Below are 18735 nucleotides of genomic sequence, written 5' to 3'. Positions count from 1 at the left end.
ACCGGGGCAGACGAAGCAACACGACTGAAGTCTAGCAGCACTTGATCAGAGTACTTTGGGTAAAATATCCAGCACAAGCCTGATAACTGCACATCATTGGCTTGATTTTCCTCTCTGTCTCTCTCTCTCTCTCTGATGGGATCAGTATGAGGGATAAAAAACACAGCACTGTTGCATTACCTTTTGTATCTCAAATGAATGAGTCTGCATTACCCCACTGCACTGGAATTACAGCACTGCTTTGTCAGATGTAGTGCTGTAGGATATGCATAATTCATTTTTCTTGCAGATAATATTGCAGTGTGCTCACAGGCTTTCAGAGCACTTTAGTTTTGAATTATGGGCTTGATAGATATATAAATTACAATTTACTGGGAAATTTAGGCTCTTATGAAAAGCACTGCAATAAAATACTGCTTTAAAGTAATAGAATTTGTACTTGAAATGGCTATTTTTTTAAAAGACTTTTGTTTTGAGAGTCTACCAGGACTATGAAATACATAATACATAAGTGAAACATATGCACAATGTAACCATGGTGTGTTTGAGTTACTGTCTATTATTTATGCAAACAGTACATTTAAAATGAAAAATTCAACAGCAATAATGTACTGACGCCATTCTGTACTAATCGTGCCATACCGATGTAGTCTGCAGTATTGGCAAGTATATTGCCATCTCCTTGAGCTATAATATATCATGCTCCTGCAACGTATGAGCAAATAGTGTTTAAACAATAAGAATTAGACAGTGGGTGACTCAGGAGACAGGTGCTAGGATATGAAACCTTTCCCTTCAAGGTCACCAGCTTCAGCGTGGCCCAGTTTGATGGGTTGCCAAAAAATATTTCCTTGGATTTGGTGGCTTCAGTCCAGTTTAAAGTGGGCAAATGTCCACACCACAAAAATCATCATTGTGCCTGGCACTTTTGTTGGCAGTCTGAACGGGGATGGAGGCTTATCTATTATCTGACTCCTAGAAGTGAATTCCTCCAAGCCTGAGTTTTGCGCACACAAGTTTCATTGCTTCTGCCAGTGCTGTACCTGTTCTGTAGATAAACAGAGGACTACAGTTTCTAGGGCTGTCTACTAGTGCCTTTCACAAAAACTAAACACACTTAAAAAAATCTGGAAATACCAGTTAAAGGAATGTTCCTGATAAAAGACTACATCCTTCATACACAACCCAAAAGCACATTAACAGCCTATAAATCTCTTGCAATTCATGTTTAATGAGAGAATAATCCTGTTGAAAGAAAATCTAACCCATTGAGAGGTACAATTAAAATAAAAGTTGATGCAAAAGAGTAATGCTGTATGTATAAATGAATACATTTTCTACATACAAAACCAATAGCTCCTAAGCAATGTGTGAAATAATGAATATAGTTTTGGGTATCCTAATGCATTTTTTGTACTTGTAGCTCAGATCAAATAGCTGTATTTATTATTAAAGTTAAATTTAAAAATTCACATTAGTGGCAGTCATGAAACTTGTTAAGAAAAAATGAACAGTAAGATAAATATGGAATGATCTGCATTTGAATGTGTTTGCATATTATGGAGTCACAGTTAAGCTAGAGGAAAGGTTGAAAATACATTTTATATATATATATATATATATATATATATATATATATATATAAATATCTAGCTCTTATAGCCCTTTTCATCAGTACATCTCAAAGCACTTTGCAAAGGAGGGCTGTATCATTATTCCCATTTTACAGATGGGGAAACTGAGGCACAAAGTAGTAAAGTGAGTTGCCCAAACTCATCTAGTGCTTATGCACCCATTTTGACCTGACCAGTGGCTGGTTTTTTGTGAGTGTAAAATAGGTGTGTGTCCACTTGTTAGTGTGCAATCAAGGGTGCATGCAAAAATGGTTGTGCAAAAACAAAAGTCAGGCCTAAAACATATCCTAGTATTACAGCATATTATAAAACACGGGAATACACTGAATTTTGAAGTCAGTGAATTTGGCCTAATACCACTGGGCCAGATGGGATTCTTTTGTGCACACTGAGTGACACCTTGCTTCTTAAATAATGGCATTGGCTTTAATGGGCCTGCTTGTTGAGTAAGGCATTACTTAATGCGTGCAAAAGTCTCAATCTATTTTCTGCATGCTTGTGTGTTTGTTTTTATATCCCATTCATCTATATCCCTGGTAAAGCTACAGTTCAGTGGAAAAATTTATCATAGAAATTTCAATATCATTTCACCAACCACTCTTTATCCATAATAAGTAACAAACATCTAGCCAATGTAAAGATCTGATTGGCTGAACATCCATAAATGATTTAGAATTGCATATATTCCTTATTGATGTTAGAAGCTGATATATCTTTCTCAATTTATATTGCCAAACGGCCTGACTCCAAAAATTGCTAGCTCTCTGCATTAGTTTGTATGGCATAGAAAATATATTGTCTAAAGTGCCGTTGTATATTAACCATTCATGCTTTACTACAACATGGGGGAAAAAAGACATTTTCATTGTCTGAAGGTGTTACTTATGGGCAGGAGTCAACATTAGAATTGCTGTAATTACCCTTTTATAGTCTTTTTTTACAGAATTTCATTGTTAACCTAAGAATTTTTGCAGCAGATTAAGATCTTGTACACTACTGTGAATCATTGATTTAAATGCCTTCATTATTTCCTTTACTTTTAAGATCAGACAAGCCTTGACAAAGAGGTTAATTGCAACCCAGTAGGGCTACATTAATGTTTTCCTAAGGAAAACCAGTCACGTCTGGATTTTTAGCAGTGCAAATGTCCTAATAATAACCTCGTATTTCCCTGAGATTTTTAAACTCTTCATAGTCCCTTATTTCATATATGTGGCGTGTAACAACTATAATATCAGTTATGGCCCCTTTTCAAATGTGGTAACTACTAGGTTCTGCACTCCGATCCTGAGTGGTATTTAGATGCTTAACTCCCAGTGGGAGTTGGGTGCCTAAGTACCTTTGCGGATCTGGGCCCTAAATTCCTACTTTTGCTTCTAAATAAACTATATCAGATGCCGGGTGATGCTGAGCAATTCCCACTGAAGTTAATAGGAGAGTATGACAGAATGCTGGGAATCAGCACGCAGGTCACTCTTTAACCAGTTAGGCTTCCGCGGAGGGCCTGATTAAGGAGAGGTGTTCCTGATTACTAGATCAGATTGGGGCTGAGAAACTAATGAGCTAATTAGCCCCTTTACAAGGAGACAGGATAAAAGAGCAGGGGCGAGAGACAAAGAGGGAGAGAGGGGATGAGCGGGCCCCTGGCAGGCAAGTAGGGCCTGACAAAAAGGAGCACTTCAGAAGAAAACACCTTTTCTTTCCCCCACTTTGGAGAAGAGGTAACAAAACTGGTTAACAGTGTGAATACTGTGACTACACTAGTATGTAGAAGGTGGTGGAGCGAAACACTGCAAACCAACTGCATGGTGATACCTACATGAACAGAGAGGTCTCTGAGTGAAGCAAACGGGTCGGGAGCAGTGCCACCCCTGTCAGACATAAAGGAAGGATCCCAGACAAGCCCCTATCTGTGCAGATGAAGAATGGGATGGGGGAGCCGGTGGAAAGGTCCGGTAGGCTGAGAGCTGGAAGAGACATTACACTGGCTGATTGAACAGCAGAAGGAAATGCAGGAGACCTTTCAGACCTTCTAGCACACCCATCATTTGAAGAGAGAGCTCCTTGCTTGCCTGGCAGGCTGAACAATAAAAATACTAGCAGGGATTTATAAGGGAGCAAGCCCAGGCACAGCAACACCTCTAAAAGTGTGGTGAGCCCTGCGGTGGGGATTGCAGTCGGGTGCACGTCGAGGCCTCTGCCAGATGTGCCCCGCAGACGACCCTGAGGCGTTTTTGGTCTTGTTGGAGAGAGTGTCTGTGGGGGAGGATAACATAAGGGAGTCTGGGTGCCATGGCTGGCACCGTGTTTAACAGGGAAAGCTCAGGAGGCCTAAGTTGCTCTCAGTGAGGTGCTGACAAGGGATTGCAAAGTGGTTAAAGTGCCCATCCTAGACTAGGTGGGCCTTTCAATGGAAGAGTATCTGTAAAAATTTTGCGCTACAAAATGAACTTGGGGGAATTATGGCCACATGCATTTGCCCCAAAACGGACAGAGTGGGCCACTTATTAGCTGAGACCGGACCCCCAAGGAGTGGTTATTAGACACTGTCATTCTTGAACAGTTCCTTCACAATCTGCCAGAGAATACCTGGGTATGGGTCAGGTGGCATCACTCTATGACCCTAAAGATGGCAGTTAAGTTAACAGAAAAGTCTGTAGCGATGGACATTCCCTGGGGGAGCGGAGGGGGGATCGGCAGCTGAGAATCTACATCCAGAAAGCGCTGAGAAGAAGAGGGAGGAGCCCAGAGGGACCCCGACAGGGTCTTGTCTATTGTGTATTACCACCATGGACAGCTGGGACATATAAGACCATAGGTGGAGTGAGGGTTTATTGGCTTCTGTGGTTGGACCAGGACTCCCAGCAGGGAGAAGGAAGGAAGCCACCAACTGTTCCTGTAATGTTCAGGAGAAGATATTGAAAAGGGCTAGTGTTCACTAATCAGGCAGGAGTTGGTGAAATTTCCTGGAGCAAGAGTGAGGCTTGAATGCGTACATGAGGATAGGAAGCTCTGCCCTATGGCACTGGTACCCCTGGAAGTTTGGGGGATGTTTAAATGGAAATGGGGTGGGGTAGTGGAGGGGTTGCCCCACCCCTTCATGTTATGCACAGACTGGCACTCTTTCCCATTAGAGAAGCAAAGGGGCATCTGGAATCGTGAAGGAAAGGAATGAAACCCATGGGGAAAAGAGCCATTAAACATAGAAGGGCTGGAAAATATTAGACAGGAGATTACAAGCCAGAGAGAAAGCAAAGAAAGGGGAGTATCCGAAGAGGCAAAGAAGAAGGGAAAAAAGATGAGGAGATAGTGTCAGAGGCTAAAGATAACCTGAACTTGTTTCCAGCAGTCTTATTAACAGGCGAAGAAAGCACAGGAAGGAAGTGCAGGGAAAGAAGCGGGAGAGGGACACAGATGCAGACAGACAGAGACAAGGCTAGTAGGATCTGACAAATGGAAGTTCTCTGGGATGACATACCCTCCCCCCTTTAGCAAAGAACTGGGTAACATTGTACATAATATGACTGCCCTAGTGTGTAGAAGGTGGTGGAGTGAAAGCCTGTAAATAACTGCACCGTGGGATCTACACGAGAGAAGATCTCTGAGCAGTCTGTGTCCAGGAAAGAAGATAGGGGACTCACTGCTCCCATCACAGAGAGACCCGTGCTCAGCACCTCTGAAAATCAGACCACTTGAGTGAGATGCCAAAATATCCAAGTTCCCAATTTTTAAGTATCCAAGTTTGACCACTATCTGGTAGTGTGGTGGACAGACCATTTTATATACTGCAGCAGCATGGTACTAGAAAGCTAGCTTACTGGGCTAGCTAGGGATTCCCCTCATGTAAGAAAAAATTATCAGCGATGTAGAGCTGACATAGTGACTGCGTGCTACCCGGCCCCATGCGTTCTAGAGACAGGGTCAGTGCGGAGCAGTTGCTAGAAATTGCCTGTTGGGGATATGGGTAGTGGGGTGTAGGTTAAATTCCTAGATTCCTTGGCCAGAAGACACCTTTGTGATCATCTAGTCTGACCACCTGTACAACACAGTCCACAGGACTTCCCCAAAATAATTCCTAGAGCAGATCTTTATAGAAAAAACATCCAGTCTTAATGTAAAAATGGTCAGTGATGGAGAATCCACTGGGTTAAAGAGCCTCCAGACCTCTTTTACTTATGCAGAATACTTATCTAGTCCCTGGCCAGCCCCAGGATCTTGGGGTCTGCCACGTGTCTAGCTTCAGGTAATAATTAGCAAGAGATGATTTTATTGAGCAAACACCTAACAACTACTTCTTTAAGGGAAGCTGGCACTCTTCCATTTAAAATGTCCCGATCAGAGGAAGCGTTCTTGGAAAGAACCACAGGTGTCACTCTTTCTTTTGACAATTTTTCTACCAGTCCGTTTCCTATATTGTGTGTTGAAATAGCTTCTTAAAGCTGCATGACAGTTGACTGCATTCATTCTGACGTACTGGCCAAAACACAAAGGGAGAGCTTTACATCAGAAATTGATCACCAGTCTGTACTAATAATAAAACAATGTGGGGCTCTGAAGAGAGGATGTGCTAAAACCAAAGTTAGTAGAACTTCACCGTGCACAGCAGGAAAGTGGAGTACAGCTATAACAAGAGCAGGTGGTAACAGATTTGTTCCCATTCCAGCAGTCCAGTTTAAAGCACAATGATTCAGCACCTTGAGAGGAAAGATGCATTGGCATAATGAACACTACTAGACTTGTAGCCACTGGAAAGGTAAGCACTAGAATGAACAGGGTTTCACTGGGAATAAGTAAGGCTCAGTTAAAGTTGTTTGGGCGTTTTGACTGTGTAAAGGCTATAGGATCAAGTCTTATTTAATAGTGTATTAGTTCTAGGCAAGGCACCATACTTTACCTGTTTTATTTGGACCAAGGAATAGAAAAGCTGGAAATATCATGTCCTGCCAAGGCACGACACAAGAAATTATTTCTGAATCAGCTCATTCATTTAGGGAGTGGTTGAATGAACATGGTCCCATCTGTAAAAGCTTTTTTTCCTGGGGCCAGAAGACTTGCAGTCTCTGTGTCTGGTTCAGTAGATGAGCGTACATAGCAGTTCCACGTTCTTGTGCTCCCTCAAGCTCTCTGGCTAAGTGCAGCGCTAACAGCTTCCTCTCGTGTCACAGCAGCTCAAATTTAAAATAATACTGGAAAAAAATGTCTTTTTAAAAAAGATTAATTTGTTACTGTATTTCTCCGCCCAGAGAAACCTTTACCCCAGCACATCTCAGGTACTATACAAACTCATCTCTGGCAACATGCAGCACTTAGGTTGTGGCAACTTGGTGCCATCACTCTAACCTACATCACTTTGCCCTTCATACCTGTCACAATAACAGCTATAATTAGAACAAGAGGTGCAGAGAATCCTTTGATGTTTTAAAATATAAAATTATGAATAAAGCTATGGAGGAAAAGACTTGTGGCGTGGATGACTACAATTCAGCTGCAGTAGCATGTACCATAGTTGGGAAAGGCAGAAAGATTAGATCTTGTCATTCAGCTTCTTGAACCTTTCTTTCACGCCTATCGGCATTTTGGCCCTATGTTTGGAGTTATTAAACATACACAACTACCTGAGTCAACAATGCGATGCTGTTGCAAAAAAGGCAAATGCAATTTTAGGTTGCATTAACAGAGGCATAGCATGTAAGTCATGGGAGGTGTTATCAAACTTTTTTTTTTTCTGGGACCCCTTTGAAAATATTTCAGGCTGTGATGACCCCCTCTCCAAAAGTAATGCCCTCCCCATGCCATGCCACCCGTACTGGCATGTGCGGGGGCTGACAGCTCATGACCCAACTTTGAGAACCCCTGTAATAGTACCACTGTACTCAGCACTAGTTAGGCCTCAGCTGGAGTACTGTGTCCTGTTTTGGTCACCAACGTATAGAAAGGATGTAGAGAAACTGGAAAGAATCCAGAGGCTAGCGACAAAGATGATTAAAGGGATAAAATGCAAGCCACATGAGCAAAGGCTGAAGGAACTGGGTATGTTTAGTTTAAAAAGAGGCGATTAAAAGGGGACATGATAGCGGTTTTCAAATACTTGAAAGACTGCCATAAAAAAGGAGGAGAAAAGTAGTTTTCTCTTGCCACAGAGGGCAGGACAAGAGGCAATGGTTTCAAACAGCAGAGCAGATTTAGATTAAATCTCAAAAAAATCTTGGTAACGATAAGAACAGTAGGACAATAGAACAGACAGCCTAGGGAGGTCATGGAAGCTCCTTCATTGGAGGTTTTTAAAAGGAGGCTGGGTAGCCCATCTGTCTTGGATGGTTTTTAGATGACAAATTGATCTAAATTTGTGGTCCCTCCTAATCATTGTGGTTCCTCCTAACCCCATGGCTCTATGATTCTACCTTTGACTTCCTGGAAGTGCAGAAATTTCAATCTGAGTTTACAGGCAGGATTGTGGAAGGTTTCAATGGCCATTTGAATTTAAGGATAAAAGATTTCTATGGATAATGAGAACATCCACAGATTTCAGAGGATATTTAAAAAAAACAGGGATGTAAATTCTCATGTTTCAGTGCACGAACCAGAAACTAATATAAGAAAAAGCTTCTCTTGCGGCATATCATCACCCAAATTGTCGAGTCTGTCTTTTTTTCATCTTCCTCTGAAGCACCCTTGTGTTGGCTGCTGTCAGAGACAGGATCAGCTGCTAGTCTGGTCTGGAATTTCATATGTTCCTAGCAATTTCAGTGGGATAAGGGAGCTGTGTGAGCAGGACCCAGACCTTTCTTTTTCCTGTAGAACATTCTTTCTTTCTGTTACATCTGCAATCTGTGCAGCTTCTGCCCTCCTCTCACAGTGAGAATAACTGCTGGGACAAGAGGTCACTCACCCACATGATAAAATTATCTTTCTTTTTAAGTCTCTGCCTATAAAGAAGCAGAGAAGCGAAGGAATAAATTGGGTGACATTTGAAGGATCATTGACCGCACTAGCCAGTTATGTAAATAATGTATTGCATATTTAAACACACCTTTAAATGTAATTCCGTATTTATCTAGTCTAAAAAAGGGTTAAGAAATCATAGCATCATAGAAGATTAGGATTGGAAGGGACCTCAGGAGGTCGTCTTGTCCAACCCCCTGCTCAAAGCAGGACCAACCCCAACTAGACCACCCCAGCCAGGGCTTTATCAAGCTGCACCTTAAAAACCTCTCAGGATGGAGATTCCACCACCTCCCTAGGTAACCCATTCCAGTGCTTCACCACCCTCCTAGTGGAAAAGTTTTTCCTAATATCCAACCTAGACCTCCCCCACTGCAACTTGAGACCATTACTCCTAGTTCTGTCATCTATTACCACTGAGAACAGCCTAGCTCTGTCCTCCCTAGAACCCCCTTTCAGGTAGTTAAAGGCTGCTATCAAATCCCCCCTCATTTTTCTCTTCTGCAGACTAAACAAACCTAGTTCCCTCAGCCTCTCCTCATAAATCACATGCTCCAGCCCCCTAATCATTTTCATTGCCCTTCACTGGACTCTTTCCAATTTGTCCACATCCTTTGTGTAGTGGGGGTCCCAAAACTGGACACAATACTCCAAATGAGGCCTCACCAGTGCTGAATTGAGGGGAATAATCACTTCCCTCGATCTGCTGGCAATGCTCCTACTAATGCAGCCCAATATGCTGTTAGCCTTCTTGGCAATAAGAACAACAAATACTGTGGTGTATCTTGTAATGATATTTAAGATACAGAAGGAGAACAAGACAGCCTGCATTCATTCTCGTCTTCCCCCTCGGACCCCAGTACCTTGCTGTTGCTGTGTTTTTAATTTTATTGGGTTGCATATGGGAGCTTGGCATTTATTCAGTACTATCATAGCCACATAGATTAGATTAGATGAAAACAGTATGCTGAACCTCATGTTGATTTATTGTAGGGTCACTCTAGTCTAGGCCATATCGTATACTGTCTTCTTTCCCAAGCAAGCCCATTGGCTCTGATAGATCTTCACAAGGTGGAAGTCTGGGCAGAATTGAAGAACTTTAAATCGGGATTGGATGTTTTGTTTAAAGATTTGCACCCGAAGTTATGGGCTTAATGCGGGAAGCAGTGGGTGAAATTCTATGGTCTGTGTCATGCAGGAGGTCAGACTAGTTGATCATAATGGTTCCATCTGGCCTCCAAATCTATTGGTTTATGTCTTTCATGTGTCATTGGATAAACTTGCCAAGATGAATTTATTTTGAAAGCCATATTTTTCCTGCCTTTTCTCCTACAGCTAAAAATGCACTATTATTGTGTTTGTCTTATATATTAATTCAACCCCTTTTTGTATGTTTTCCCCAGGGGATTGTCTTAGGCATCACCTATTCATAGTGGACACAGAGCACAGAACAGATGATTTTCTTATCCACGGTTTTGTTAGGTATTTCTCACCAGTTTTTTGATTGCAACAGAAGGTGTTTTTAAAACCAAATTTCTCTTAAATAAAAACATCATCAGTTCATCACATATTGAAGGCGCTGCATGAAAGGGATGTGATAAAAGGACTTGCGGGGCATTTCCTATTATTTGCAGTACCAAATAAAAAAAATCCTGATCTAATCACTAGGCAGATTAATGACCTAAACTTCAGGGAACAAAGTAAATCTTGACTCAGTGACCATCTGCCATTAGAAAGTTCTGTATAGCTGACTAAGCTGAGATAAATTTGACAAATTGAAGGAATCCTGGATGAAGTCTAGATATTTGGCTTTAGCAGTTTTATCTTCACTGATGACCGTCCTATTCCTGTAATCTCTGGTTTTTGGGAAACGGTTATAGACTGAAGGCTAGGTCTTGGTCTCTGGGCACTCCACCGATGCCAATGGAAGTTTGAAATGGGGGGAAAAGACAGTGTGCATGTGTAGTCCTATGTTCACAATTGTATGCAGGTGGGCGATTTCACCACTGAACAGAGTTGCTCTTTTTCTGTGATTCTTGTGGCATAATTGGAAAGTACTGAATGGAATCAGTATGACGTATCATGGCCTCTGGGAATTATGTGAAATATCTGCATAGAGTTGTCATAATTCCACTACCATGCCCAGCTGCTCTCTGAAATCACTGGTTAAGAAAGATAAAGATCTTCTGACATTTTTTATTTGCTTCTTCCTCATCCCTCTTCCCTGCCAAATCTGTAGGGCAATTAAAAACAAAAGAAAATGGAAGAATTTTGCGCTAGAAATTTTGTCCATACTCAGATCAGTGAAATCTGTTTTGACATTGTTTAACAGAGCAGAGTGCATGTTTCTAATTGAATATCAACAACTACTGAAGAGAAAGAGAACATAAAATGTTACTGGCAATTCACGGTTAAGTCTTATAGTTGGATAACTAAACAGTAAAAGTTCAGGAATGCTGTGCATTTTTACATTGCAGTTCCAACGTAGCGACATACACATAAAAGCACCTTTGATTATCCCACCTGCTTTTGGGCCACTAACCTGGGGGCTCTCCTAACGTTCCAGATCCCTGAATGGCTTCAGACAACTGTTATTTTGAAACATGAATCAGCATAACATAGAAATGTTTCCCTCTTCTTTTCCCAAATGTGGAATTCCCCCTACATTACACCTGCCCCATGCCCATGTTAGGCACAATTAAATCCTTCACCTGCAACAGTTTTTCTGTACAGAAAAAGAATTCGACCCTTTGTAGTCTGGTATTTCATCTCTTGCATGACTAGAAATAGGGTTTTTATCCTATTGCAAGTGGGGAGATTTCTGGCTTTACAAGTGGATCCAGCACTTCCTTCTAGTCCTGGAAGCTCCTGCAATAAAGAACTTTAAAGTTGTGATGATTTTTATTTATAGAAAAGTCCTTTAGGTTGTTTTAATGGCCCTCTCTGACTGTTAGAGTTGGACTGATAGTGACGAAGTAAGAGGAAGGGATCTGAAGTTTAATAACAATAAACTTTTAAAACACACTGCTAACATATATATTGTATTATAGGTGGGGCAAGTAGTACTCCCTGTTGTTAAGGTTGCCAGACACATCCCATTGTAAGACACTCTTTTTAGTAGTATATATGTCATAGAATACATAGTACTATATAATAGGCAGATTTGGCAGCATGGCTTTATTATGGTTGCCTGACACTTGCCATTATAAGACCTTGTTTTCAGTTGCTTAGAACTTTGCCAAGCTGCAACTGTTTGGACTGAAATTTTCCATGCTGGGTGTCTCCATCAAGCTAAATCGTATGGGAAAGTTTTAGCTAAATCAGTGCAGCTGTTGTTGAGGATGGCGTGAGGGACAAATATATTGCAAAACAATGTTAAAAAAATTCTGTTGACCCTTTTATTTGGGAATCTCTAGTGCGCCCATGCTTTGGAGCAGGGACATGAAATTTGGCAAGGGAGTGACTTTTGCATCAAATATATGTACTATTTATGTGTGTGTGTGTGTGTGTGTACATACAAAAATACATATATGAAAGCAAAGATTTTTTAACAAAAATAATTAACTCTATTCGTTGTAGCGGCATAGTGTTTCCTTTCCACCAGTATCTGAGAGAAAGATGAGTTCCAGAGGGGTAGCCGTGTTAGTCTGTTTTTAGCAACACAACGAGAGTCTTGTGGCATATCTGATGAAGTGGGTTTCTGCCCACTAAAGCTTATGCCCAAATAAATTTGTTAGTCTTTAAGGTGCCACAAGACTCATTGTTTTGAGAGAAAGATGTTCATTTTCATTATGGCCAAAACTTGGATGCTCTCCTGCTTAAGGGCCTTGGATTTTCATTGCCTCTCTTTTGCCCCTTTTCCCTCTTCTCCATTTACGCATACGTGACCGCTATAACATACTGCCATTTGTTTGGTTGTGAAGACTTAGTTCCACAGCTTCCCGTTTGCATCACTTTCAGTGATAAAGCAAAGACTGCTCCGCTCGAATCGTGCAAGCAGGTTCGCCTGTGGCAGCCTGATGTGTGGCTTCTAAGCTACATTCTAAGGTAGCTCTTTATCATTAGTTTAACAACTGAATTTATTTCTTAACTGTGTTTAAAATGTAGCCTCAGTCTGTTTTTAAATGACTTCTTGAGAGCTGGAAGAGATTTCGTTCAGCAGCATTGATACTGATATCAACATGGCTTTAATTTCAATTTTTGTTTATTTTTTGTTTTTATAGTTTTATTTTTGTTGTTGGATCTTTTTAGGGGACTAGGGGCCTGGGGTAGGAGTGGGTAAAGGAAGGGTCAGCTTTCAATGTGATGGGCCTGATCCAAAGTCCATAAATCAATGGGAGCCTGTCCATTGGGTTCAGTGGGCTTTGGATCAGGCCCCTAACAGAGTTTGCTGGATTACAGCAGCAATATTCAAGATGGGCATGAGGCAAAGACTCCTGAAGTCAATGGGAGTCTTTCTGTTGACTTCCATAGTCTTGGAATTTGGCTCCAACCCCAAAGTAACTCAACCTCCAGCATAGTCTGTGTCTCAAAAACACAAAAGAAAGCAAATGCCAGAGAATGTTAGTTTTACTCACTTTTGCTCTTGATTTGTTTTTAGTTAGCAGAAGTACCTGCAGCACAGGTTGGTATTTTTCTGTTTTGCTGGAGATATAAGTCAGGAATCTGATGCCATTGTGTGCAGTAACTGAGAGAAACCATTCAAATATGAAACTAAAATCAGTCAGCACAAATCAGATTTGCACTTGCTGAAGTGTAACTTAATACAACTTGCATATTTTCTTCTCCCTCACAGGTTGGACAAAATTTGCTCGATTGACACGAGCTTTGACAAACAGCCGAAGTGTTCTGCAGCAGCTAACGCCAATGAACAAAGCCGAGGTGGTGCACAAGCACTCAAGATTAGCTGAAGTAAGTGTGAGACAGACTCCTGACTGCCCATGTTTAAAAGACAGCAAGCGATGGATAGAAGAATTGGCATCATTACTAACTGGCATTTTAATATAAAGAATAGTCTTCCTTGCTACAGATTTCAGAATACATCTTTTACTTATATGAAAGAGCATATTAAATACATACAGCCTGGATGGGACGTGACTGGTTCCCTTGCAAAAATACACAGGCCTCTATTACCTGCATGGCCCTTTGTGTAACTGTCATTTTGGTGCATTGATCAGGTAATTGCACACACCTCAGGGTGCTCAGTTATTCCATCTGCATGCAATTTTGCACTCAAATAGGACCACACTGTGACACCCGTATTCTTTGCTCCTCAAGTGGTCCCGATGAAATAAATTGGACAGCCTGAGGATTAAGGTACTATCCTATAAGAGTTCCTCTCTGGCTGTATGGTGATTTGCACACATGTTTTTGTTTATGCATCTGTTGCACCCAGCTCTGAAAGTCTGTCCTGCAGTATTTTTATAGCCTCTTGTTCTTTAAAAGCTGCAAATTAAATCCACTGTTAGCCTGCAAATATTCCTTTAACAGTGCAAATAATGCAACAGGTGAATGCTTTCAGATTAACCAATAAAAAAGAGTTGCTGCTATCTTCTCCATGCCCAGTGGTAGGTGGGAGCTGCCAAAATATATAAGTTACTGAAAGTGACAACCGCAGTCGCTCTGTGCCAGAGGGCTTTTGTACTGAGTTCAGTGTTAAAGATTGATGGCAGTATAAAATGTACCCTGTTCTCTTTGTAGTTTTAATGCACATTTATAATAGAAGTTCTGCTTTAATGAAACCAAAGTTGAAATCTTCTACTGTTTTCCACGATTCTCATTGCTGGTTTTTATCATGAAGTATCCTCCACAGGCACTGAGACAGCCTAGGTGATGTAATGGGTTGCTCCCACCTCTAGCTTCTCTGTCTCTATGAATTCTCAGTGCTTTGTGAACCAGGTTGTGTCCAGTGGTTCTGGGCAAGAAGTTTGCTACTCCAGCTGAGACACGGCTTGACCAAGGCAGAATACGCTGCCCATGTTTCAGTATTACTATAGAATCATAGAGGATTAAGGTTGGAAGGGACCTCAGGAGGTCGTCTAGTCCAATCCCCTGCTCAAAGCAGGACCAACCCCAAATGAATCACAATGTTTAACACTGTTTGTCATTTGCAAACAAAACAATTCAGAGTACAGTTGAGCAGAATGAAGTAGAGTGGTCTTTATAATTCATTGTACTCCACAGGGAAACCTTTTGCTGCCCACTTCATGTCAAGCGCAGCATGATGCTTTTTAAAGAAGACTTATATTTATACCATTATTAATTACTTATAATATGGGGGCTCCTAAGGGGCTGCAGCATGCTAGGCACAGAAAGAGACATGGTCTCTGCCCTAGTGAGGTTACAGTCTAATCTGAAATGAGACACACCAACAGGCAGGCAAAGCAAGGGGGCTAAGGATAAATGGAAAGACTTGAGGAGGGATTGGAGAACTTTATGTTGAATGTTTTGTTAAATTAACAACAACGCTATGCACTGTCCACTGTATTCCACGAGGGAAAGTCTTGCTTTGTTGGCTCCTTTGAGTTTTGCCAGTGACTTCCACGGAGTGAGGATTTTACACCCTAATCTTAGCAACCCTTTTTCTTCTCCTGGAAAGACGAATGAAAGACATTCATTAACTGGAAATTTGTGATTGCAGTACTTTTATACTTCGATTCATGCGCTGTTTATTTCAGACCCACCCACTCCCTATTCATCAAGAATACATTCTAGATTGAGCATTTTGACAAGTACAGCAGTTCCATTTGCCATATAGCAGACACTGTTAATATGATACATTAGCTTCAGTAAGGGGTACTGAAAGTGATGTGGTAGTACAATCAGTTCCTGGAGACTGGATGCATATATTCTATCCTAATACCTATTTGGAATCCAAAATCCTAAATCTGCTCTTGGTTCCAAAATACATACAGGTCTTTCATTTGTTAGCTCAGTAAGTTTGCAAACCAGGGTAATCGCTGTTTTGTTCCTTCCCACTTTAATTTCTCATGTTGGACTGAGATAAATGATAACTAGACTGGCTGGAATAAATGGTTTTGGCTCCTCGACAAAGTTTACAGTTCTAGATTTTACAGAGGTGAGTGTGCAGAAGATACTGGGAAAATGCAAAGTTTCAAAACAGTATTGAATTTATAAATACATCCTGGGTCCAGTATTATACCATATTTTCATTAATGACTTGGAAATGAGACTGTGCAAATGAAAAATAATATTAAGTCATTGTCGATGTTGACTTTGTAATGGCAACAACGTTTTGTACAGTCTGGAGAGAAAAGTAAGGAAAAATACTTTGTAATCATATCTGTTCATACAATTGCAAGCAGTTAGACCAGATGTTATGAACATGGCATTTTACTTTAAAAGGAAGTCAGCCAATGAGGCTACAATCCAGTAGGTCATTGGGTAGGATAATGTTTTGGCTACTTCTTAGATTCAGAGTGAGTTCAAGTATGAATGCTGAGTTTTCCAGCACCTGTAGGTATGAATGGGATCTCATCTTTGTAACTGCAGGGCATGCGCGGGCACAGTTATATCCAGATGGGCCTCATGCCAGTTAGTTGGCAGAGTACTTTGAACTTCTCAGCAGTAGTTGTTGACATTGTTTTCCCTCTGTCCATCTGCAAATGATCTCCTTTTTTGTAAGATTACCCTTTCACTTTACACTTTTCCCATTCATTGAGTGATAGCCACTTTCATCCATTCCTACATGATTTATGCACTGATGAGCTCAATAGATTAACAAATTAAATAATTTAGAAACTACAGGTAGCCTTCGAACCTTCAGGGTATAATGAAAACATTCTCTCCTTAATTCTGTGCACTAAACAAATTCATAAGGCACTCATTATAACAAATGAAAGCCATAACATCTGTGTTTGTTTCTTTCTTTCATAGGTTCTCCAGCTCGGATCTGATATTCTTCCTCAGTATAAACAAGAAGCTCCAAAGACTCCACCACACATTATTTTACATTATTGTGCTTTTAAGACCACCTGGGACTGGGTCATCTTAATTCTAACCTTCTATACAGCAATTATGGTTCCCTACAATGTTTCCTTCAAAACAAAACAGAACAACATAGCCTGGCTGGTGTTGGACAGCGTGGTGGATGTTATTTTTCTGGTTGACATTGTTTTAAACTTTCATACGACCTTTGTTGGTCCTGGTGGAGAGGTTATATCTGATCCCAAACTCATAAGAATGAACTACCTGAAAACTTGGTTTGTCATAGACCTTCTGTCCTGTTTACCCTATGACATCATCAATGCCTTTGAGAATGTGGATGAGGTAAGCAATCTCAATCTGTATGAAATTGACTGCACTGGGTTATTTCTAATTTTGAATTCATTTAGGGCTACATTTATACTCACTATAGTGAATTGAATTTCTGTGCAAACATTGGAGGATGGAATTTGGCTGTTGGGCTTTTCACTAAGCAGCATTGTCATGTCTGGGAAGAGAAAGTGTCTTGCTAAGCAATACAAGAGAATATCAGTGGTGCACATGATTTGTAAGTTATGGGGCAGGATTTTAAAAATTGCTCACTGTTGACCTAACTCTTCTTCTACTGATACCAATGGCAAAGCTCCCAGTAATGTTAAGGAGAGTAAAGAAAAGGCCACCTTTGAATGTTTTTGAAAATCCTGGCCATAATTGCTATTTATACCCTGCTGTTTTTCATTTCCTTCCTGTGACTTCTCTTTCAATTTCTGTTTAAGAGCTGAACCCTAGTATTGTCTGCATTTTGAAAGGCTTAATTAGAGCCATATCTTGAATTTTTAGAGACTGCTTGAGAAAAAAGTACAAATCTTAAAAGGTCACTGAATTAAAGCTTCTTAACTTTTAGCTCTAATAATGTTTAAGAAAATTAAGCTTGCAGGCTAAGATAATGGAGAAACAAGCAATAACTACAACTAATAATGAAAACATGAGTCGTAGACAAAATTCATTATTAAATGCAGCCATAATGGTATCAGAATTCATTTAAATTCCCCTTTGAGGTGTCATATCCTTAGGATGCTCAACAGATGAAAAAGCCTGTGTTTATTTTTTATCATTTTAACTGTTATTTGTTTGAACAATACAAATGATATTTTTAATCCTCAAAACATTCTTATCACTGCAATTATATAGTCTCACTTTTAAAAAATCCATACTACTATTTTTTAAAGCAACTTTTTGGTACAGATTTTGCAAGGTTCTTTTTAAATGCCTCCCCTGCCTCTGTACTTAGTATTATCTTTTGTCATTGTTCTATTTTATTTATCACAAATGTGACAGAAGTGATAATAAATGCAGCTTAAATGCAAGCTCATATGAGGGCTGCCTATCTGAAATCAAGTTATACAGACAATCTGTGTAAGAAGCTGATCCTAACAAGGCTGTTACTGTATCATGGCTTATTAACATAATAAAAAATACTAGTTCCATGTTAGCAAGAACCCAATATTACAAAAATATATCGTGTCTTCAGGCTTTTGTGTTTGAATGTAGAAAACAAGCAAGACATGCATTACTGCACACAAATTATATGCAGTTTTGCAATTTGCTAACCTCTTCCTCTAATGTGTCATGGAAAGTAACTCACCTGAGATATTTAGAAGAGTGTTCTAAAATGGCACTGACTATACAAGAAATTGCTGGCTCAATTTACATTTTATGAATATGCATATGAAAAAACGAAAACCCAACAACAAACACTAACAAAAAAGGGATTGTGAACTACTCTAGGTCTAGAGCAATTATGGCCAAGCTACTAACAAAGAAGATATCTGTCAGTTTCCATTCCTGTTAAATAAGTGAGCCATTTGTTGTATTTCTCCTTCATAAAACTACATCACATAGATCTGGAACCTTTACAAGAAGGACAGCTATGAGGAGTCTAGTTACTAAAGCCTGAAAAATAGACTCTAGGGGGCTTTGAAGTCACCTGTATAATGAGGCACTGAGCCCTTTTTCCCCCCCTACTCCCTCAATTTTCCTTTTTCTCTGCCAGTGGAGTTTTTTTTCTGATTGGGGATGGAGGGTGTCTTCAGTCTTAAATTTAAATCTTTTTGCAGTTTTTGGTTTCTAGAACGCTGTAGTAGTTGTTTGTGCTTTATCGTCATTTGGCGTTGACTTTTTTGAACTGACTGCTTTCCTGTGAGAGAATTTTGGG

At 40.3% G+C, this 18735-nt stretch overlaps 1 protein-coding gene across 1 annotated transcript in view; it reads left to right on the top strand.

The window, feature by feature from the left end:
* Positions 1-18735, top strand: part of KCNH5 (potassium voltage-gated channel subfamily H member 5) — a 234939-nt gene that overhangs the window by 39135 nt on the left and 177069 nt on the right. The window contains exons 5-6 of the mRNA XM_067554914.1: positions 13372-13487; positions 16473-16865. Coding sequence (XP_067411015.1) covers positions 13372-13487; positions 16473-16865 — 509 coding nt within the window. The remainder of the gene's footprint in view (positions 1-13371; positions 13488-16472; positions 16866-18735) is intronic.

The sequence above is a fragment of the Emydura macquarii genome, unplaced genomic scaffold, assembly GCF_026122565.2.
Source record: "Emydura macquarii macquarii isolate MOO-44397 ecotype Brisbane River unplaced genomic scaffold, CSIRO-AGI_Emac_v2 contig_1551, whole genome shotgun sequence".
Classification (NCBI taxonomy): domain Eukaryota; kingdom Metazoa; phylum Chordata; order Testudines; family Chelidae; genus Emydura; species Emydura macquarii.
The sequence above is the reverse complement of the archived record's forward strand: the minus strand, read 5'-3'. Positions and strand labels throughout refer to the sequence as shown.